Source organism: Mobula hypostoma, chromosome 27, assembly GCF_963921235.1.
Source record: "Mobula hypostoma chromosome 27, sMobHyp1.1, whole genome shotgun sequence".
NCBI lineage: Eukaryota > Metazoa > Chordata > Chondrichthyes > Myliobatiformes > Myliobatidae > Mobula > Mobula hypostoma.
In genome coordinates, this window is record NC_086123.1 from 36,640,398 (window position 1) to 36,664,420 (window position 24,023).

Sequence of the window (24,023 nt, forward strand, 5' to 3'; positions counted from 1 at the left end):
ACACACATGACTTTATACGTATATACATGCCTCAGCAACGACCTGGCACTCGACGTCAGTAAGACGAAAGAGCTGATTGTGGACTTCAGGGAGGGTAAGATGAAGGAACACATACCAATCCTCATAGAGGGATCAGAAGTGGAGAGAGGGAGTAGCTTCAAGTTCCTGGGTGTCAGGATCTCTGAGGATCTAACCTGGTCCCAACATATTGATGTAGTCATAAAGAAGGCAAGACAGCAGCTATACTTCATTAGGAGTTTGAAGAGATTTGGCATGTCAACAAATACACTCAAAAACTTCTATAGTTGTACCGTGAAGAGCATTCTGACAGGCTGCATCACTGTCTGGTATGGAGGGGCTACTGCACAGGACCGAAAGAAGCTGCAGAGGGTTGTAAATCTAGTCAGCTCCATCCTGGGCATTAGCCTACAAAGTACCCAAGACATCTTTAGGGAGTGGTGTCTCAGAAAGGTAGTGTCCATTATAAAGGACCTCCAGCACCCAGGGCATGCCCTTTTCTCACTATTACCATCAGGTCGGAGATACAGAAGCCTGAAGGCACACACTCAGTGATTCAGGAACAGCTTCTTCCCCTCTGCCATCCGATTCCTACATGGACATTGAACCCTTGGACACTACCTAACTTTTATTAATATACAGTATTTCTGTTTTTGCACGTTTTAAAAAATCTATTCAATATATGTAACACACATCAAAGTTGCTGGTGAACGCAGCAGGCCAGGCAGCATCTCTAGGAAGAGGTACAGTCGACGTTTCAGGCCGAGACCCTTCGTCAGGACTAACTTTGTTGTTAGTCCTGACGAAGGGTCTCGGCCTGAGACGTCGACTGTACCTCTTCCTAGAGATGCTGCCTGGCTGCTGCAACTTTGATATGTGTTGCTTGAATTTCCAGCATCTGCAGAATTCCTGTTGTTTGCATATTCAATATATGTAACTGACTTACTTGTTTATGTATTATTATTTTTATTTTATTATTTTTTTCTCTGCTAGATTATGTATTACATTGAACTGCTGCTGCTAAGTTAACAAATTTCACATCACATACCAGTGATGATAAACCTGATCCCGATTCCAATTCTAATTCTGACTTTTGCACAGTTTGTGTGTTGTATGTTTGTCAGGAGAGCATCCGATGATGAGATCCCATTTCCAGGTTTAAAAGACTGGCACAACATTGTGGGCCAGAGGGCCTACACTGTGTGGTACTGTTTTATATTCCAGTTTCAATGTACACTCAGTGGCCACTTTATTAGGCACCTCCTGCACCTCCTGTACCCAATAAAGTGGCCACCTAGTGTATAGTCATGGTCTTCTGCTACTATAGCCCATCCACTTCAAGGTTCAGTGTGTTGTGCATTCAGAGATGTTCTTCTGCACACCACTACAGTAACACATGGTTATTTGAGTTACTGTCGCCTTCCTGTCAGCTTCAACCAATCTGGCCATTCTCTTCTGTCCTCTCTCATTCCACAGTCAAAGTCACTTAGATCCCATTTCTTCCCCATTCTGAAGTTTGGTCTGAACAACTGAACCTCTTGACCATGTCTGCATGCTTTTATACATTCAGTTGCTGTCACATGGTTGACTGGATGTTTGCTTTAGCGAGGTGTACAGGTGTATCTAATAAAATGGCCAGTCAGTATGTCTGAACAATGTTTTATACAATCGCAACATGAATTACCCAATTTCTCCCCATTTTGTCATCATCTCTACCCTTCATCTACCCACACAGCCAATACCCTACCAAACAAACATGGAGACCCTCAAGGTCCAAAGAAAGATATTAAGTGCTGGTCAGGTCCAAAGGGCCGATCTGACTCTGCTCTACAAGCTCGTTTCTGCCCCTCCTTCGCCACTCACCCTTCTGTCCTGGAGGAAGCTGTGCCAAATCTCTCTGGTGAGGCCACAGCCTGCGTTGGAGGGTGCCACTGGACTGATGATGGTGTGGTTGACGAGCGCGGACAGGTGCGTCCTCACAGTGGACAGGTGCCTGCAGTAGGCGAGCCCTGAGAAGCAGAACAAGGCACAGGAGCTCTAAGCCGACAGTTGCATTTACATTTCCATCCCCGGTCAGTAGCATTAGATGTGTTGTACAATCACATCGGTGCATCCTACCCTCCTTCAGACCGCCATTCCCTCTGACCTCAACCCGATCAATTTCAGACACAAAGCACAATGTGTCAACGCCATTTACGTTTCTTAACTGTACTAATGTATCTGCATCTACCACAACTCCTGGCAGAGTGTTCCATGCACCTACCCACTCTCTATTAAAAAACTACCTCGATCTTTCCTCCAAACGCCTTAAAATTATGTCCCTTCATATTAGTCATTTCTGCCGTGAGAAAAAGTTTCTGGCTATACACTTGATTTATGCTTCTTTTCATCTTGTACACCTCGATCAAATCACCTCTCATTCTCCTTCACCCCAAAGAGAAAAGCCCTAGCTCGCTCAATCTGTACTCATAAGACATGCTCCCCAATCCAGACAGCGTCCTGGTAAATCACTTCTGCACCCTCTCTAAAGCTTCCACTTCCTTCCTACAATGATGTGAGCACAGGTGTGGTCTAACCAGGGGTTTACAATATTACTTCATGGACTGGACTAACCCCGTTTTTATTCCCTACGTTCCCATCAACGTCCCCCAGATTTCACCATTCACCTACACATGGGGGGAGCAATGTACAGCAGCCAATTAACTCACATCCCTGGTAATGTGGGAGAAATTAACCCTCCAGCCCCCACATCCCTGGTAATGTGGGAGAAACTAACCCTCCGACCCCCACGTCCCTAGTAATGTGGGAGAAATTAACCCTCTAGCCCCCACATCCCTGGTAATGTGGGAGAAATTCACCTTCTGACCCCCCCATGTCCCTGGTAATGTGGGAGAAATTAACCCTCCGACCCCGACATCCCTGGTAACATGGAAGAAATTAATCCACCCACCAATCCGCACGTCCTTGATATGTGGGAGAAATTAACTCTCCGACTTGATTGCACAGGATTGAATCGGGTCGCTGGAGCTATAAGGCAGCAGCTCTGCTCACTGCAGCACTGTGCCAACCCTTACTTGCAAAAACTCTTCGCATCCAAGCAACACACACAAAACGTCGGAAGAAATCAACAGGCCAGGCAGCGCCTATGGAAAAGAGTCAACAGTCGGCGGCTCAGGCCGAGACCTTTCATCAGGACTGGAGAAAAAAGATGAGAAGTCAGAGTAAAAAGGTCAGAGAAATACCAGATAGTAGGGGATAGGTGAAACCAGCAGAGGCAGAGGGGTGAAGTAAAGGGCTGGGAAGTCGATTGGTGAAAGAGCTACAGGGCTGGAGAAGGGGGAATCTGATAGCAGAGGGCAGAAAGCCATGAAAGGGAAGCGGGTGGGGCACCAGAGGGAGGTGATGGGCGGGTAAGAGAAGGTGTGAGAGGGAAAAGGGAATGGTGAGTGGGGGGGGGGGCATTACCACAAGTTCGAGAAATCAATGTTCATGCCATGTGGTTGGAGGCTACCCAGATGGAATATAAGATGTTGCTCCTCCAACCTGAGTGTGGCCTCATCGCGGAAGTAGAGGAGGCCATGGACTGACATATCGGAATGGGAATAGGATGTGGAATTAAAATGGGTGGTCAGTGCTCGGCAAAGCAGACTCCCAATCTACATCGGGTCTCACCGATATACAGGAGGCCACACAGGGAGCACCAGATACAGTAGATGACCCCAACAGACTCGCAAGTGAAGTGCCGCCTCACCCGGAAGGACTGTTTGAGACCCTGAATGGTAGTGAGGGAGGAGGTGTTGGGGCAGGTATAGCACTTGTTCTGTTTGCAAGGATAACTGCCAGGAGGAAGATCAGTGGGGAGGGATGAATGGACGAGGGAGTCACATAGGGAGCAATCCCTGTGTAGTAGAAAGTGGGTGAGGGAAAGATGTGCTTGGTGGTGGGATTCAGTTGGAGATGACAGAAGTTATGGAGAATGGTAGGTCAAATATGATGGCAGAATGGAGGATCAGAGGGATCTTGGGGTCCGAGTCCATAGGACACTCAAAACTGCTACGCAGGTTGACTCTGTGGTTACAAAGGCATACGGTGCATTGCCCTTCATCAATCGTGGGACTGAGTTTAAGAGCCAAGAGGTAATGTTGCAGCTATATAGGACCCTGGTCAGACCCCACTTGGAGTACTGTGCTCAATTCTGGTTGCCTCACTGCAGGAAGGATGTGGAAACCATAGAAAGGGTGCAGAGGATATTTACAAGGATGTTGCCTAGATTGGGGAGCATACCTTATGAAAACAGGTTGAGTGAACTCGGCCTTTTTGCCTTGGAGCGACGGAGGATGAGAGGTGACCTGATAGAGGTGTACAAAATAATGAGAGGCATTGATCATGTGGATAGTCAAAGGCTTCTTCCCAGGGCTGAAATGGCTAGCATGAGCGGGCATAGTTTTAAGGTGCTTGGAACTAGGTACACAGGAGATGTCAGGGGCAAGTTTTTTTACGCAGGAAGTGGTGAGTGCGTGGAATGGGCTGCCAGTGGCAGTGGTGGAGGTGGAAATGATAGGGTCTTTTAAGAGACTCCTGGATAGGTACATGGAGCTTAGACGAATAGAGGGCTATGGGTAAGCCTAGGTAGTACTAGGGTAAGGACATGTTCGGCACAGCTTTGTGGGACGAAGGGCCTGTATTGTGCTGTAGGTTTTCTAATTATATGCTGGACAGGGAGGTTGGTGGATTGGTAGGTGAAAACAAGAGGAACCCTATCCCTGGTGGGGTGGTGGGAGTACAGGGTGAGAGATGTGTGCGAAATAGAAGATGGAAGAGATACAGTTGAGGGCAGCACTGATGGTGGAGGAAGGGAAGCCCCTTCCTTTGAAGAAGGAGGACATCTCCTTAGTTCTGGAATGAAAAGCCTCATCCTGAGAGCAGATGCAGTGGAGACAGAGGAGTTGAGAGAAGGGGATGGCGTTTTTACAAGTAATGGAGTGGGTAGAGGTATTGTCCAGGTAGCTGAGAGAGTCCATGGGTTTATAATAGATATCAGGAGACAAGCTGCCTCCACAGTCAGACAGAGAGATCGAGAAATGGAGGGAGGTGTTGGAAATGGACCAGGTAAATTTCAGGGCAGGGTGGAAGGGGAGACAAAGTTGACGAAGTTGATGAGATCCACATGGGTGCAGAATAGGCTTGGAACATAAGACTATTCCATGTAGCCGACAAAAATGCAGGCAGAGATGGTACCCATGTCAAAGAAGTGGGAGGAGCCGAAGGAGAAATTATTGAGAGTGAGGACAAATTCCGCTAGGCAGAGGAATCCAGTTAATTTCCTTGTGGAAAAGGCCAAAATAACTGGAAAACAGGACGTTGCTTTGCAAACTGAAAGACAGAGTGACAGAACTGGGAGCTCAATGCACTGAACTCAAGGAAGGACATCAAAGCAGCGTCCATCATCAGGGGCCCCCACTACCCAAGTACGTACCAGCCCTCCCCACCAATGAGCACATCTACATGGAGCGCTGTCGTAAAGAAACAGCATCCATCGTTAGGGACCCCCACCACCCAAGACATGCTCTCTTCTCACTGCTGCCATCAGGAAGAAGGTACAGGAGCCTCAGGACTCACACCACCAGGTTCACGAACAATTACTACCCCTCAGCTATCAGGGTCCTGAACCAGAGGGGATAACTTCACTCAACTTCACCTGCCCCATCATTGAAATGTTCCCACAATCTATGGACTCACTTTCAAGGCCATCTTATGTTCTCGATAGTTATTGCTTATTTATTTTTATAATTATTTCTTTCTTTTTGTATTTGCACAGTTAGTCATCTTTTGCACATTGATTGAACACCCAAGTTGGGCGGTCTTTCATTGATTCTGTTAAGGTTATTATTCTATTATGGATTTATTGAGTATGCCCACAGGACAGTGAATCCCAGGGTTTTATAAGTTGACATATATGTACTTTGATAACTTTGAACATACATCCATAGAATGCTCTGGAGAGGATCTGGTACTTCATGTTGTCGCAAAGCATCTTCAGAGGTGTCCTGGTGGGAAAATGGAGAAAGATCACAGCAACTCTACTTTGTTTGCCTCTACTTTCTTACAAGTTTCGGCATGTCACCTTGAACCTCTATAGATGCACAGTGGAGAATATCCTGACTGGTTGTATCATGGCCTGGAATGGATTTCCCAGGAACAGAGAAGTCTGTAGGAAGTGGTGGATACTGCCACGTCCAATACAGGCAAAGCTCTCCCCACCATTGAGTACATCCACAAGGAGTGCTGGCACAAGAAAGCAGCATCCATCATCAAAGCCCCCACCATCCAGGCTGAGTTCTCTTCGGGCTAATTACAGGAGCCTTAGATCCCACACAACTAGTTTTGGGAACAGTTATTACCCTACAACCATCAGGCTCTTGAACCAGTGTGGATAACTTCACTCACCACTACTCTGAACAGATTCCACAACCTACAGACTTATTTTCAAGAACTCTACAACTCGTCTTCTCAGTATTATTTGTTTTTATTTGCACAGTTTGTCTTCTTTAGCACACTGGTTGTTTGTCAGTCTTTGTTTATGTAGTTTTTCATAAATTCCATTGTGTTTCTTTATTTTACCATAAATGTCTGCAAGAAAATGAATCCCATGGTGATATATTTGTAATTTGGTAATAAATTTACTTTGACTAAACCCATGAACTGGAAAAAGCATCATCACATCGAAGGGGCAGACAGCATCATGGCTTGTATCAGTACAAAACCACTCTTCTCACTGCCACCATTGGACAGGAGGTACAGAAGCCTAGGGTCTCACACCAGCAAGTTCAGTAGTGTTACCCTGAAACCATCAGGGTCTTGACCCGGTGTGGATAGGGTAGGTTCACTCACCACTGCTCTGAACTGATTCTACTACCTACAGACTCACTTTCACGGACCCTTTACAAGTCATGATCTCAGTATTACTTTTATTTGCCCAGTATGCCTACTTTTTCCATTCTGTTTGTCAGACTTTGTCTGTTTACGCACAGTTTTTCATAAAATTCTATTGTGTTTCATTTACCCTGTAATTATAGGCATCTGTTAGTCTCATGAGACCATGGATTGCGCCTTGAAAAGTTTCCAGGGCGCAGGCCTGGGTAAGGTTGTATGGAAGACCAGCAGTTGCCCATGCTGCAAGTCTCCCCTCTCCATACCACCGATGCTGTCCAAGGGAAGGGCACTAGGACCCATACAGCTTGGCACCGGTGTCGTCGCAGAGCAATGTGTGGTTAAGTGCCTTGCTCAAGGACACAACGCGCTGCCTCAGCCAAGGCTCGAACTAGCAACCTTCAGATCACTAGACAAATGCCTTAGCTACTTGGCCACGTGCCAACATTTATCCTGTAAATGCTGTAAGAAAATGAATCATGAGGTAGTTCATGGTAACTTATACCTACTTTGATAATAAATTTACTTTGGCATTTGAACTTAAAATGAGGTTCAGGCTAAGACTTCAACAATCCTTCAACACCCTCACCCCACCCATCGTTTTATAGCCTGACATTGGCCGAGCGAGCCAAAGTGTCCTGAACAAACGTGTCCTTGTGATTCACGACACACTGCACTCAGAGACAGAGCTAACTGCACAGCGTGCGCCAGTGTCAAGGCTGGAAGAGCTGCTGCCTCTCAGTGACAGTGGTACTGTCTGTGTGAGGCTGCACATTCTCCCTGTGGCCATGAGGGATTTCCTCCGGGTGCTCCGGTTTCCTCTGCCATCCCAACATTTCTGGTTGGCCACTGCAAACTCTCCCTGGAGTGGAAGAATCGAAGAAGTCAATCAGGGCCTTCGAAGGGGAATTGGAGAAGCACATGGGGAGAGAATAATTTGCAGTGCTGATGGGGAATGGAAGTATTTGACTCACTCTGCTGGGAGGTGAGATAGATCTAGGGGCGAAGGGCCACCTTAACCACTCTGTGCTACCACTGAATGATACATTTAGGATGCAAGGTTAGCAACAATCTGCTGAGGCAACCTCAGGGTTGGGGACGTGTGAGTGGGTAGGGGGAGAGCTGTTAGCGTTTTGGGTCAAAGCTTTACATCAAGGTGGGATTTAATGTCTTGTTTTATAGGGGCGGCACGCCAGTGTAACAGTTAGTGTAACGACTCAGGTTCAATTCCTGTCGCTATCTGTAAGGAGTCTGTACCTTCTCCTTCCTCCCACATTCCAAAGATGAATGGAAATAACAGGTTAGTTGGTCGTACAAGTGTAACTGGGCAGTGCAAGCTCGAAGGGCTGTCTCTCTAGCCAGACAGATGCTGGCCAGTTTTTCTAGACCTTTCGAAGAAGCTGTGCAGGTGTTCCCTCAAGCAGTGGAGAATTCCATCTATAACATTACTATTCAACCCCATCCCCAGCCCCCCACACTTTCCATTCCCCACCGTACCTCTCGTGATTGCAGCCATTGGATGGCCCGCCGTCGGACGAGCCGCTCTGGGAGCACGAGGAGCAGGAGGACTTCCGGACATTCGGCTGCCACATGAGAGGGATGCCGCCCCCCTGAACGTCCATCAAGTCCTGCGGTACTGCAACCAGACACAAGAACCAAGCGTAAGCCGCCAGCCGCCAGCCTCCAGGGAGTGAACCAACCGAGCACAAGGAAGAGGATGCATGCAACACTGGGAACAGCGTGATCATGGGCTGCCACAGGAAAGCAGCATCCAGCATCAAGGAAGCGCAATATCCAGGCCATGCTCTCTTCTTGCTGTTGTCACTGGGAAGGAGGAACAGGAGCCTCAGGTCCCACTCCACCAACTTCCAGAACAGTTACTACCCTTCAACCACCAGAGTAACTTCACTCTCCTCAACACTGAACTATTTCCACAAGCTGACTCACTTTCAACGGCTCAACAACTCACTTTCTCAGAATTATTAGTAGGTACTTAATTAATTAGTCAAAGGTTACGGCTACGGGGAGACTGCAGGAGCATGGGGTTGAGAGAGATAATAAATCAGCCCATGATTGAATGGCAAAGCAGATTTGATGGGCCAGATGGCTTAATTCTGCTCCTATGTCTTATGATCTAGATACGCTGGTTGAGAACACTTGTCTTCATAAGCCACGTTATAGAATATGGTCTTTTGGGCTGAAATGGCTAACTCATCTTTGCAAGAACCCTCCTTCTGAGCAGACCTGGACGTCAGTTACTTGAGACCACACCAGTCTAGTTCCAAAGACACCACATTCCTGCAGGAAGAATACCAGCAGTGAGCAGCAGTCCAACAACTCATACCTCACCCACCTAATACCAGACTCTTTGGGACTGGCACACCTGGTGATAACTTACCAATCTCGGGGTTGGTGCCTGGGAAGATGATTCTGAAAACGTAGTCTGTCGCCTCCTCCTCCTCCTTGTCAGAGTTGGACTCGGCAGATCCCGGGGGGCTTCTTTTCCGCAACTTTGGGAAGACCTTGCCCTGGAACCGAAAGTACAGAAAGGTGCCACTGGACCAACTAAGCCAGCCTGAGCTTTTGAAGTGACCAGTCTACAGTTCAGCAACATTTGCAATATTCTTCATTAAATTCCCTTTATACACAAAGGGGAATAAAAGTCCTAAATCTGCAAATGTACACAATAGCTTGTATTGGTTCAAAAGGTAATAATGCACACAATGAATTCCTTATTGCTAACTCCGAATATGCATGGAAGGGTATTTAACAGAGGGCAGCACAGTATCATAGCAGAGAGGGTAATGCTGTAAGTCTGTGGTTCAATTCCCACAGCCGCCTGTAAGGAGTTTGCATGTTCTCCTCGTTGCGGACAGGTTTCCTCTGGGTGCTCTGGTTCCCTCCCACAGTCCAAAGCCATGTGGGTTAGGGTTAGTAAGTTGTGGCCGTGCTAAGTTGGTGCCATAAGCGTGGTGACACTTGCGGGCCGCCCCCAGCGCATCCTCAGACTGTGTTGGCCATTGACGCAAACGATACATTTCATTGTGTGTTTCGACATACACGTGACAGATAAAACTCACCTTTAAATCTTTAACAAATCACAGAACCTGGATGATGATGGCATTCTGCAACTAATGGTTACTGACCTGAAATATTATCTCCTTACAGATGCTGCTGGACAATTTGAATATTTTCAGAATTTTCAGCTCCTTTCCATATTATACAGTAAATGTTAATGTAGTGATACAAATTTAGCAGGCTGGAATCCTAATTCCATGCGCTTACTGTGTGGAGTCTTCTTGTTCTCCCCGTGAGTGCATGGCTTTTCCTATAGTGCTCTAGTTTCTTCCTACATACCAGAGATGTGCCGTTTGGTAGGTTAACTGGTGTAGGTGGATGATAGGAGAATTGAGGTGGGCAAGTTGCTGGGTGGGTGTTGGAACAAGTTGATAAGCATCTGAGAGAAAAGGTTTCAGGAAAACGCATGTCAAATTGGATTTCTTCCTACATCCTACACACATGGAGACATAGAGAGGGTCAGAGGGGAGGGACAGTTTTGAGGTGATCAGTGTAAGGCTTTGCAGTGCCAGCTGTACCATCGAGCTACACTGGAGTTTGCACGTTCACCCCATGAATGCATGAATGCACCCCGTCTAGCCTCCTCCCTCATACCAAAGGTGCACAGGTTGGGGTTAGTAAGTTGTGGGCAAGCTCACCAGAAGTGAGGTGACACTTGCTGGCTGACCACCCACCCCCCCTCACCCCCCAGCACATCTCTGGATTGTGTTGGTCATTGATTCCACATCTAATCTACTTTAATGAATTGGCCAGTGGTGGTTACAACAATCAGTGTAAATTGCTTGCAGTGTGTGAGGGAGAGGTAGAGTGTGGGCACAGGGTGGGGAGTGGTTGTTGGTGGATAGGAGTGGGGCAAGGAAACGTAGGTGTGGTTTAATGGGTGTTTTATGGTCAATGCAGACTGGGTGAGGCAAAGCACGAACAAGAGAAAATTAGCAGATGCTGGAAATCCGAGCAACACACCCAAAATGCTGGGAGAACTCAGTCCTGCAGAAGGGTCTCAGCCTGAAATGTCGACTGTACTCTTTTCCATAGATGCTGCCTGGCCTGCTGAGTTCCTCCAGCATTTTCTGTTGGATGAGGCAAAGATCAGCTTACGTCACCATGACTGGAGAGGGTATCAGCTAGTCATGTCATCTTCGGTCAATCTCTCGTAGGTTAAAGATTTAAAGTAGCTTAGCTTTATTTGTCACACGTACATCAACACAGTAAAATTTGTCTTTTGTGTCAACGACTAACACAGTCCAAGACTGTGCAGTTCACACGAGTTACCACTACCAACACAGCATGCCCACAACTTACTATTCCTTACCCATACGTATTTTTTGGACTGTGGGAGGAAACTGGAATATACAAACACCTTACAGACAGTGGCGGCAATTGAAACCCGATCTTAAAGCTGAAGCTGTAAAGCTTTATGCCAACGTGCTGGCCCACAAAGTGCAAGCTTCCTCGTGACTGTGCTGCGGTGTAGAAGAACCCAATTCCCTCTGCCTTGAGGGTAACGGCATCTGCACCCGTCCTTAGCATCACGTTAAAAGAGCAAACAGTCTGAAAACATGTTACAGACTTTTGTTACCATAGATTCGACTTTGCAGGTGCAGGGTGTCAGTGCAGGGAAATTCTACTTCCTCAACTCTAGAACCTGGGTAGATGTGAACGGTACTTGGACAGTCCCCACACCCAGGTGAAGTTTGTCCACAGCACCATCACTTTCACTGGCAGTATTCTGCTCTCTGACAGTTCAGCACTCCTGAGATTAGAAAGGTTCAGCCCCATGGAAAGCAACACTGTTTCCAAACTATTTCCTAATAAAACCGACATTCCCAATGGTAGTGTGGCTGTTTCAAGCTTCTTCATCTACTGGGATCCCTCTAGTCTAATCTAAACAGACTTACATGAGATTATTGAAAGCTACAATTCTAAAATGACAAAATACCATTTAACCCTTCAAGCCAAATCTGCCATTCAGACATAACTTCTTATTTTTAACTCTATTCTCCTGCCTTCTGTCTATCATCCTTACCAATCAAGAATCGAGCAATGGCTTGGCCTCTACAGCCCATAGCTGTAAAAATCTCTTTCATATCTCCTTTTATTCCGAGACTGTGCGTCAGATCCTAGACCCTCTTACTAACGGAAACATCCTCTCCATTGGGTCGTTGTTCCTTTCCATGCCTTGTGGTGCATCGGGCCAGCAACCATGCCATTTTTTTTTTAGCATTTCTGTCCGTTTTTTTACGAGGCCAAGTTGCTAGCTTGATGCTCCATCCAGCACGGATAGAAAGTGTGCAAGGAGCTGGCAGGAACTGAACCTGGGACCACTCGCCTGAAAGTCCAGTGTGGAATGCACTGCACCACCGGCCAGCTACCTTCCATCGAGTACGTGCCCAAAAGCGACACCTTCCTCAAATCTTAAGCCTTTCATTCTCTCCAGGACCAGCCCAATATTCCAAATTGTCTGAACACAAGAAAGTCTGCAGATGCCGGAAATCCAAAGTAACACACACAAAATGCTGGAGGAACTCAGGTCAGGCAGCATCTCTGGAAATGAATAAACAGTTGACCCTTCATCAGGACTCGAAAGGAAGGAGAAAGATGCCAGAATAAAAAAGTGGGGGGGGGGTGGGGGGAAGGATAGCTAGAAGGTGGTTGGTGAAGCTAGGTTGGGCTGGAGAGGAACAAATCTGATCGGAGAGGAGAGTGGGCTTTTGGTGGATGGAGTGGAGGGGCTCAGTGAAGCAGTCCCCCAATTTACAACAGGTCTCACCGATGCAGAGGAGGCCTCAACAGTACTTCCATGCTCCTGTATTCTAGTCCTCTTCCAGGGATGGCCATTCTGTTCAAACTTATAACCAAGACCTTAAATAAATTAAAATCATTAAGATTACCAGAGGCTGGAAATCTCCTAAAGTGGTGCGAACAGTCATCAGATCAGGTTCTGTCTATGGGAAAGGGACCAATGCTTCAAAGTAAAGTCAAATTAAATTTATTATCAGGTGCGTACATGTCACCATTTACTACCCTGAGGTTCATTTTCTTGCAGGCATTCACATTAGAACAAAGAAATACAAGAGAATTAATGAAAAGGGACACACAAAGACTGATGAACAACCAATGTGCAAAAGACGACAAACTGTGTAAACACCTGGAGGAAACCCACATGGTCACGGGGAGAACGTACAAACCGCAGACAGGCAGCGGCGGAATTGAACACAGAACGCTGGTACTGTAAGAACCCACAAATAATAAACAAGTAAACAAACAATACAGCTCTGAAGCCCTTCAGTAGAACTCGGAAAGAGAAAGTAAGCTTTGTTTAAGTTGCTCTGAACATGGCAGGGAGGGTTAAGCTGTTGGTGAAACCTCTGGTTGATAGGTTAATGGGGGCAATTAGAGAGGGGAACACGGGATAGCCTCATCAACAACATCTCAACAACCCTGACACTTCCTGCTACCACAGAGGCTGCCTGACCTGCTGAGTGTTTCCAGCGTTTCAAGTATATACCTTTAAACCACTGTTTCACATCAAGAATGTCAGTGTGAGGAACCTCTCTTTACCTTCCCTCGCTGTGACCACAAAGGAGGATCCAGCTGCCCACGAGGCAAGAGGCCGTTCTCAAGACAGGAGAGGAATGCCAGAAGATGTCCTCCCTTGGGAAAGCGGAGCGGAGGTCTCTGAATGCCATCTTGACTCACCAGGACCACTGTACCACCACTGTCAACTGTGGATATAAGGGAGAATGAAACCAAAGCATTACCACCAGAACTGGCACACTACCGTATTGGGTGGCCATTAACATTTCAGGCTCTTTGGCCAATAGCTGGCCTAGCTGGAAGTACTCTCTAAGGCTGTTGTTAGCTGCATCTCAAATGATTCTGAGAAGCTCTGAGTGAAGGTGAGGACTGAGAATGGGCTACAAATAGATTTAGTGTACGTAAGTCAGGAAATCATGTTATTGACATATAAAACTCTGGTTAGGCTGTATTTGGATTTTGTGTCTGGGTCTGGTCACCATATTACAGGAAGGATGAGGAGGCTTGGACTTCATGCAGAGGAAGCTGACCAAGATGTTGTCTGGATTAAAGAGTATTAGATATTTTTTTAAATTTATTGAGATACAGTGTGGAATAGGCCCTTCCAGCCCATTGAGCCGTACCGTCCAGCAACCCTGGATTTAACCCTACCACAATCACTGGGCAATTTACAGTGACCAATTAACCTATCAACCAATACATCTTTGGAGCACCCAGAGGAAACCCACGCGGTCATGGGGAGATTGTACAAACTCCTGACAGGCAGTGGTGGAACTGAATAGAGAACGCTGGTATTGTAAGATGTTGTACACTACTACGCCATACAATATTTTACATATTAGAGACAGGACATTTTGGATTGTTTACTCAGTGGTGTCAGGAACTGAGGGAAACCTATTAGAAGTTTATAAAGTTCTAAAAGGTATGACAGAGCAGATGACTAGAGTCTTTTCCCAGGTACATATAGCAGAGGACACAGGGTTCAGGTGATAGGGAGATTTAGGAAGGACAGGTTTTACAGAGTCACAGGTGCCTGGATTATGCTACCAGGGAAAGAAGTGGAAATAGATATGACAGCTATGTTTAGAGGCAGGTACATGAAGGGGTTAAGGATGGAGGGATATAGACCACATTCAGACAGACGGGCTACGGGCTTGATCGGATTAGCATCATAGTTACCCCCTACATGCGGGCCAAAGGGTACTGTTCTATGGTCAAAGTAAATGGAGATAAAGATGGAGATAAATGGCTTAGTTCTGCTGCAGTATTGTCCAGAGGGCAGCAGTGGGGACCAGTGTTAGAAAGTAACTTGGTGCCTCAGTCTTTAGGATGAACTGGTGTAAAGACACAAACTTGGCAATAGGCGTTTCCGTTTCAAGGTGAAGATAAATTCCTTGCTGATTTTGCTGCATTTGCAACCTGCATCACGTACAGTGACGTTAGAAGGTTTATGGTCTGTGGAAGATCATCTGATTTATTTTCCAATTCACTGAGAGATTGTGGACAGTATTTATTGCTCATTGTTCACCGCCCTTGAGAAGGAGGAGGCGCCCTCAGAGCGAGCTGGAAAAGTCGACTGGCTTACTCAGCCAGAGATGCATTCATTTTTGGATATGAAGGGAAACAAGGTGTTGGGGGACAAGTAGAGGAAAGCGACTCTCCCACCACATGGACTGCAGTGCTTGAAGGCGTTGGCTCGTCACCCCCTCCCAAAGTCGGAAAAGGGACAATAAAGACTCGCACTGCCAACAAGCCCACAACCAACAATAAACCCTGAGGTGGTTGACTCATAATGACCAGACCCTTGGGCTTCTCCAGGCATCAAGAAGATGTGAAATTAAACTACAGAAATGGTGAAATATGGGACTGGAAATTTAAGCAGCATCAGATTTGGGTAATCTTCCCTAAACTGCTTCAGCAAGGATTTCTTTGACTATCTGTTACCTGTCTTGTGATCATTTCACCTAGTACCATAATTTAATTTTTACAGACCGGAGAAGTCAAACTCTTGGGCTATTCCAATGGGATCAGAACTCATTTAAGTTTGTTTGATCAATCCCTGCCATGCTGGGATTAGAACTCGTTTTCTCTAGATGATCAACCTGGTAACATGTCGTGCCAGCCCACATAAACTTTAGGTTAATCCCACTTCTCAGTCCGCACACAGATCTGCCCGTGGTTGGACTTCGAATGGTCGTCTGAGCTTCAGTAAATTTATTGTTAATAGTAATTTTGGCTCGTGGATCAGGGTGGCATGCATGTGCCCGAGAGTTGTGCAATGGAGTGAGAGGTATGACATGCAAGCAAGAAATCCTTTTCTTCTTACTCTGCTGGTGACAGTGAAGGTAAACAATCTCCTCCAGGCGGATGTTCATGGCATAGTCCCAGTACACGCTGGAAAACAAGATCAAACCTCATGCAGATCACCCAGCAATATTTCCCAGCACACATACATTTCCCACTCTTTGAACCAACTAGACCAGCTTTTGCCTTGGTATGACACACTGGCATGTCTCTCAGTTCATTTCTAATATTGATCTGGTCCAGTGTATAACTTCATCATGTAACCAAGCTCCAATGAACTTACCATGTGTCTTCCATTCATTATGAGGGGTATAGGCAGGGTAAATGCACGCCAGGTTGGGTGAGACTACAGTTCGAGGTCATTGTTTAGTGTGAAAAGTGAAACGTTTAAGGGGTGTCTGAGGGGGATCTTCTTCACCCAGAGGGCGGTGAGAGTGTGAAATCAGCTGCCAGTGAAAGTGGTGCATTTCAACTTTTAGGAGAAGGTTGGATAGATACATGGATGAGAAGGATATGGAGGACTATGGTCTGGATGTGGGTAGATGGGGCTTGGAAGGAAAGCATATCAATGCAGATTAGAAGGGCCTGTTCCTGTGTTGTGTGTTGTATGTCGTATGTAACTCTATAACTCTATTCACTCCTTTCACAGCTTTCCTTGTCAGTGGAGGGACCACCTTCCCTCGAAGGATAATCGAAGGATAGACAAGGTAAATGACCCAGTGGGATTTCAGTCCTGCAGATCCGGACAGGAATCTGGTGGTTCTGGGACCAGACATGCAGCTCGGACAACTGGAGGTCAAATCCCATTAGGGCTGGGGTTGCCAACCTGGGGTTCGTGGACCCCTCAGGTAATGGTAGGGGTTCGAGGACACAGAGGGACAAACAACCCGTTTCCTTGCTTCACACAGAAAATGCCGGAGGAACTCAGCAGGCCAGGCAGCATCTATGGAAAAGGTAGTTGACTTTTCAGGCCAAGATCCTTTGGCAGGACTCTCTTGTTTGTTTCCTGGCTGTGTATCTCTACCTTCTTTAAGGAAGGGGTTCCCAACCTGGTCCATGGACCCCTTGGTCAATGGTTGTTGTTTAGTGGGAAAGGTGAAATCACAGAAAAAGGGACGGGAGCCTCTGCATTAGAGTAACTTGCACTACCAGAAAGGGCAGTGACGCTGCTGAGCTGGTGTCAAAAGCCAGCAGATCCTTCAGTGAAGAGAACGTGGTTCGGCCTCCAGTCAATATTAACCATCAGCACGTGGTCTTTGACACGAGATGCACAATAAACCCAGTAAAACTGTGTTGCTGCTGTCAGCCATCTCTGACCACCATGCACAGGAGTGAGTTTTAGCCAATGTATGTGATCTTTTCAGGGGTAAACTTGATGGAGCGCCAACTGGGAGATAAAGAAATAGATTCATATATCCAGAGAGCACAGGACAGGCCCAACAGCTCACTGAGTCGGCACTAATCAAGCAACTATTTACACTCACCCCATTTTAATTAATTAGTTATTTAGAGATACAGCACAGTAACAGGCCCAATTACACCCATGTAACTCATTATCCTACTAACCCAGACATCTGTGGACTATGGGAGGAGACCAGAGCACCTGGAGGAAATCTCCCCATGGTCACGGGGAGAATGTATAAACTCCCTGCAGAATCAGAATCAGGTCTATTATCACCAGCATGTGACGTGGAATTTGCTAACTTGTCAGTGGCAGGAGTTGAATGATAGTCGCTGGCTACAGAGTCACCCAACCCCTTCCCAGATTCTGATTAATTCCCCCCCCCCCGCCACCCCGGGTCCATATTCTATCACTCACCTACACACTAGATTAATTACGGTAATTAATTAACCTACCAACCCACACATCCTTGAGAACGCACATCCAACGGAAGTGTTCCGCACAGGTCTGGCCAAGAGCTTTAAGAAGCCAGTCTCTATAAAAGAGAAGTACCATACGGCCTGGTGGAGTGGTCACTGAGGGAGCAGTCATCGTCAGAGTAGTCTGAGGTAGAGTAGTAAGGCTTTGGCTCAACAGGGCTTCGTCGAGAACAGGCAGAGGTGAGGTAATCAGGTATTATGGGAATCATGTACAGGACTCCAAATAGCAGCCAAGAAATGGGGTTGAGATTGCAAAGTGAGCTGGAAAAGGCATGTAATAAGGGTAATGACACAATTGTAATGAGGACTTCAATATGCAAGAGGATTGAGAAAATCAGGTTGGTGTCTGATCACAAGAGGGGGAATTTGTTGAACGCCTGCGGGATGGCTTTTTAGAGCAGCTTCTGCGTGAGCCTACTCAGGGAAAGGCCATCTTAGATAGGGTGTTGTGTAATAACCCAGATCTTATTAGGGAGCTTAATGTAAAGAAACCCTTAGGAGACTGATCATAATATGATTGAATTCATATTGCAATTTGAGAGGGAGAAGCACAAGTCACATGTATCAGTATCACAATGGAATAAAGGGAATTACAGAGGCATGAGAGAGGAGCTTGCCCAGATGGATTAGAGGAGGATACTGGTGGTGATGAAGGCAGAGCAGAAATGGCTGAAGTTTCTGGGAATAGTTCACAAGGCGCAGGATAGATGTGTCCACCAGAGGAAGAATTTCTCAAGTGGCAGGGGTAGGCAACAGTAGCTGATAAAGGAAGTTAAAGACTGCTTAAAAACCAAGGAAAGGGCATATAAGGTAGCAAAAGTGAGTGGGATGTTTGAATGATTGGGAAGCTTTTAAAATCTGACAAAAGGCAACTAAAAAAGCTATAAGAAGGGAAAAGATGAAATGAGGGCAGACTAGCCAATAATATAAAGTTCAATACCAAAAGCTTTTTCAGTTATATGAAGAGTAAAAGAGAGGTGAGAGTTGATATTGGACCACTGGAAAATGATGCTGATGAAGTAGTAATGGGGGACAAAGAAATGGCAAATGAACTTAATGGGTACTTTGTATCTGTCTTCACTGTGGAAAACACTAACAGTGTGTCAGAGGTCTGTGATTGTCAGGGAGCAGGAATGAGTGCCAATGCTATTACTAAGAAAAAAGTGCTAGGCAAACTCAAATGTCTTAAGGTGGAATGGCACAGCAGACTTGATGGGCTGAACGGCCTAATTGTGCTCCCATGTCTTATGGTCTTATTTCAGAGGAAAATGCAACACCCAGAAGAAACAGGCGGAACTTGAAAACTCCATGCAGACTGGAGGTCTGGACCAGATCTGAGTGCTGAGTCCGTACAACCATGAGCCAGTGGATCTAACAATGGTGCCAGCATGATGCCCAGAGGCAGGCTGGTAGAGTAATACTTAGATTTTGACCTTAATAGGCACGTTCCTAATCTAATGCAGCAAACATTGTCTACAATGATCCCAGCCGTTACAGAGAGGTTACCTTTTCTCATAATCCAGGTCTCCCACAGAGCCATTCATCAGCTGGTTGGGCGTCCACTTTAACGTCATCGTGTCTGCTGTCTGATGGAGTGAGAGGTATCCTGGGGTGGGCTCCATATCATCTTTCTGTAGGAGGAATGTAACTTTAAATGGAGGACTGAGCGACCACGCAGGGCCCATAGGGACTGAAGCTGGGGCGTAAGTATCTGTATACCATGGGCCAATGAGAAAATGGGTTAAATCGTCCCAGAAAAGAGCAGGATAGACCCAGGAGCTCTCATGTCCCACCATAAAGTGACAATCCCCCAGAACTTCAGGACTGGTTCAGCCCACATTAGCTCCTAATGAAGAAATAAATACATGTTTTCCTTAAGCAGATTTCTCATTCCATAATAATACTCTTGTGCTCCTTGCGATGTAACTGCAATATCCTCAAGGCCTCTGTGTAGCCTCATGGAGACACCAGAAGCTGTAGATGCTGGAAGTCTGCAGCAATGCACATAAAAACAGTGGAAGAACACGGCAGGACCTATGGAGGGAAATGCACAGTGGATGTTGTGGATCGAACACACACACACACACACACACCATAGAATAAAGATTAAAGCCAACAGAGTTGAGTCAGTGAAGAGGATTTTGATGAGAAGCTGTGGAAATTTGCAGCAGCCAAATCTTTGGCAAAGGAAATTCACTAATTCTACTTCCCTCTCCACAGAAGCTGCCCGAGCTGCTGAATGTTTCTGCTTCAGTTTCGGTCTGTAATTCCAATCAATGTTTCAGTCTTCTGAATGCTAGTTCAGCTACATAGTGACTACCAACGGAAAGTGTTTCAGTAACACTGGTTTGGAGAAAGATCGGCCAGGAAAATGCTCTTGCTGCTCTCTGGAACAGTACAAAAGAATCTCTCACATCCAGAGAGCAGATGGGGTTTTACGATGGATCAAGTCGAGTTTATCGCCTTGTGCACAAGTACGGTGAGGTTCAGGTACCATGAAAAACCTGTTTGTGGCAGCGTCACAGCCACGTAGGTGCAGACAACACAAGAAACAGAAATTATGCAACACTTCAACAAGGTGAGTAACTTTAGGCCCCTTATCTAGGGAAGGATGTGCTGCCATTGCAAAGGGTCCAGAGGAAGTTCACGAGAATAATCCTGGGAATGAAAGGGTTAAGGTATTAGGAGCATTTGATGGCTCTGGGCCTATACTCACTGGAGTTTCGAAGAATGAGGGGGGATCTCACTGAAACCTATTGAATACTGAAAGGCCTAGATAGAGTGGATGTGGAGAGGATGTTCCCTATAGTGAGGGAGTCTAGGACCAGAGGACACAGAGTCAGAGTACAGGGACATCTATTTAGAACAGAGATGAAGAATTTCTTTAGCCAGAGGGTGGTGAATCTGTGGAATTTATTGCCACAGGCGGCTGGGAAGGTCAAGTCATTGGGTGTATTTAAAGCGGAGTTTGATAAATCCTGGATTTGTTAGGGTGTCAAAGGTTATTGGGAGAAAGCAAAAGAATGGGGTTGACAGGGATAATAAATCAGCCATGCCAGAATGGCAGAAGAGAAATGATGGGCCGAGGGCCCAATTCTGCTCCTATGTCTTACTAACAGTGAAGAAAATGAAGCACAACAAGGCATTAGAGCAAAAATAAACACAGAGACAAGTCTGTGGCTGTGCAAGGGGTGGTCTGTAATGGCAGCGCCAGGGTTGTGCCTCACCGGAAAACAGCCCTTCAGTACTTCCTCACTGCTTCACTGGACTGTCACTCAAGCTCAGGTCTGATCAAGGCTGAAGTGTGAACCTCTGTGCCCCGTACACAGGCAGAGGCATCCCTCGAGGGATGCAGAGGGGAGCACATTTCTAGTTACCTCACTGGCAGGCAGCCTGCTGGAGAACTCGGCAAGTCAGGCAGCATCTGTGGGAGGAAAGGAAATGTCGACGCTTTGGGGCAAAACCCCACGTCAGGGCAGTTACTCACCGGCTGAACCAGGACGTTGTTTTTGCCATACAGCAATGTCGCTCGGGAATTCTGGTGCAGAGACTCGACGTAGTCACGGGCAGAGAGTGAGATCCTGTCATCCATGCTGCCACTCGAATGCCTCTTCTGAATCTGGGGAGAAAAACGGGGACCGAGTTAGTGAACGACCGCAGGAGAAAACGGGTTGTGAAGCAGATCGAACCAATGTCTTTCTGTGTGTTCCTGGAATGTGATCCGTACCAGAACTCACAATGAAGCATCACTGCACCAGAACTGAATGGTTTCCTCTGCCATTTCATGCGGTCATTCTGAATCAATGAATCAGCTACAGGCCAGACTGAGCGGCAGCAGATCCCCTTCCCTGAGGTGTACGGCTGAACCTGATGGGCTTTTATAACAACCACGAGTACTGAAACCAGCACGGCAGCCTCGGCCAAGACAGCTCACCAACACCTCGACCTGCTCCAAACATTTGTTTCATAGCACACAGAAGACAGCAGCACAGTACCAGCCCTTCGGCCCAAAATGCTGTGACAACCTTTAGAAGCCAATCTAACGCTCCTCTCCTACATACCCTCTAGCCCCCTATTTTCCTTTCATCCAAGTGCCGATCTAAGACTCTCTTAAATGTCCCCAAGGTATTGCCTCCATCCCCACCCCAGGCACACACCCCTCCTAGTGTATCAGTCTTTGACGTCTCCCCGTGTATCAGTCTTTAAAATCTGCCAGAAACGTTTCTCAACTCATCCTAAACTGATATACTATGGTATTGGCCATTGCCTCCCTGGGGAAAGCCCTGGGACTGTCTGTCCACTCACTCTATGAAACTCCTGGGACTGTCTGTCCACTCTGACTATGAAACTCCTGGGACTGTCTGCCCACTCTCTCTATGAAAGCCTTGGGACTGTCTGCCCTCTCTCTCTATGAAAGCCCTGGGACTGTCTGCCCTCTCTGTATGAAAGTCCTGGGACTGTCTGTCCACTCTCTGTATGAAAGCCCTGGGACTGTCTGCCCTCTCTCTGTATGAAAGTCCTGGGACTGTCTGTCCACTCTGTATGAAAGCCCTGGGGCTGTCTGACCACTCTCTCTATGAAAGCCCTGGGACTGTCTGCCCTCTCTCTCTATGAAAGCCCTGGGACTGTCTGCCCACTCTCTCTATGAAAGCCCTGGGGCTGTCTGTCCACTTTCTCTATGAAAACCCTGGGACTGTCTGCCCTCTCTCTGTATGAAAGCCCTGGGACTGTCTGCCCTCTCTCTGTATGATAGCCCTGGGACTGTCTGTCCACTCTCTGTATGAAAGCCCTGGGACTGTCTGTCCACTCTCTCTATGAAAGCCCTGGGACTGTCTGACCACTCTCTCTATGAAAGCCCTGGGACTGTCTGACCACTCTATCTATGCCTCTCATTATCTTTCACCTCTTTCAGCTCGCCTATACTCCTCTGCCACTTCCAAGAGAAAAGCCGTACCTCGCACAACCTTACCTCATCAGTGAAAGCCAATGAAGAGTCCTGGTTTCCATAGCTTTCACAGGGACATACTAATGGTGTCAGGCAGCTAGTCTGAAGGGGTTGTGCTTGTCCTGAACACATCCAACAGTTTTCTTGTGTGCACAGCGATCTTTCCCCTTGCAAAGGCTGTTCTGACTTGGGGTGGGGCTTGGTAGGATCTAGCAAGCTTCAAGTGAACTTACACACAAGGCCGGCCGTTTGGTTGGTGAATCCTGGCGACAGTGCGCGCTGTGGATGCGATGCCTCTGGACCAACTCGTCAGCTGAAGGGTCTGTCCAGAAATGATCAGCTGTCTTCATCTTGGTGTACTCGAGGGCACAAGGCCCAACTAGTGAGAGAGAGGGGGCAACAGTGAGGGCTTGGTAATGTCTATCTCAAGCTTTACAACAGCAGGAACTACAGGGAGGTAGTCACCCCTAGGTTGCAGGAGACAGGTAACTGGGTGACCTGGGAGAAGGAGGGGAAATGCACAGCCAGTACAGAATACACCTGTGGCTATTCCCCTCAATAATAAGTATACAACTTTAGGTACCATTGAAGGGGAACGACCTGCCTGGGTGGAGCCACAGTGACTGGGTCTCCGGCTGTGGCTCAGAAGAGCGGGGAAGTGACGAAGAATGCAGTGTTGATAGGAGATTCCATGGTCAGAGGGACAGAGATGAGGTTCTGTGGGCATGATAGAGACACCCGGAGGGTAAGTTGCCTCCCAGGTGCCAGGATCGGGGGGTGTCTCTGATTGGGTCCATGGCATTCTCGAGGGTGAGGTTGAGCAGCCAAAAGTCATCGTACATATTGGCACCAATGACACAGGTACACAAGGTGAGGAGGTTCTGAAGAGAGATTTTGGGGAGCTAGGTAGAAAGCTGAGAAACAGGACCACCATCGAAGTAGTAATCTCCGGATTGCTGCCTGTGCCACGTGCCAGTGGGGATAAAAATAGGATGATCTGGCAGGTGAATGCGTGGCTGAGGAACTGGTGCAGGGGGCAGGGGTTCAGATTTATGGATCACTGGGATCTCTTCTGAGGAAGGCATGACCTGTACAAAAGGGACGGGTTACACCTGAACCAGAGGGGGGCCAATATCCTTGCAGACAGGTTTGATAGAGCTGTTTGGGTTGGTTTAAACTAACTTGGCAGAGTGTTGGGAACCAGAGTGATAATGCTGAAGATGAGCTAGTTGGTTTACAAATAGAGCCAATGTGTAGTGAGATTCCATGCAAAGGGAGGCTGATAACAGAGCAAAATATGCAAAGAGAGGGTATATAATAGAACAAAATT

At 47.0% G+C, this 24,023-nt stretch overlaps 1 protein-coding gene across 1 annotated transcript in view; it reads right to left on the reverse strand.

Moving 5' to 3' along the window:
* Positions 1–24,023, reverse strand: part of sgsm1a (small G protein signaling modulator 1a) — a 197,654-nt gene that overhangs the window by 61,058 nt on the left and 112,573 nt on the right. The window contains exons 7-15 of the mRNA XM_063034063.1: positions 22,927–23,072; positions 21,236–21,367; positions 19,255–19,379; positions 15,890–15,957; positions 13,588–13,751; positions 9,347–9,476; positions 8,446–8,584; positions 6,001–6,065; positions 1,882–2,027 (exon numbers count right to left, since the gene is read on the reverse strand). Of these exons, the coding sequence (XP_062890133.1) occupies positions 1,882–2,027; positions 6,001–6,065; positions 8,446–8,584; positions 9,347–9,476; positions 13,588–13,751; positions 15,890–15,957; positions 19,255–19,379; positions 21,236–21,367; positions 22,927–23,072 (1,115 nt within the window). The remainder of the gene's footprint in view (positions 1–1,881; positions 2,028–6,000; positions 6,066–8,445; positions 8,585–9,346; positions 9,477–13,587; positions 13,752–15,889; positions 15,958–19,254; positions 19,380–21,235; positions 21,368–22,926; positions 23,073–24,023) is intronic.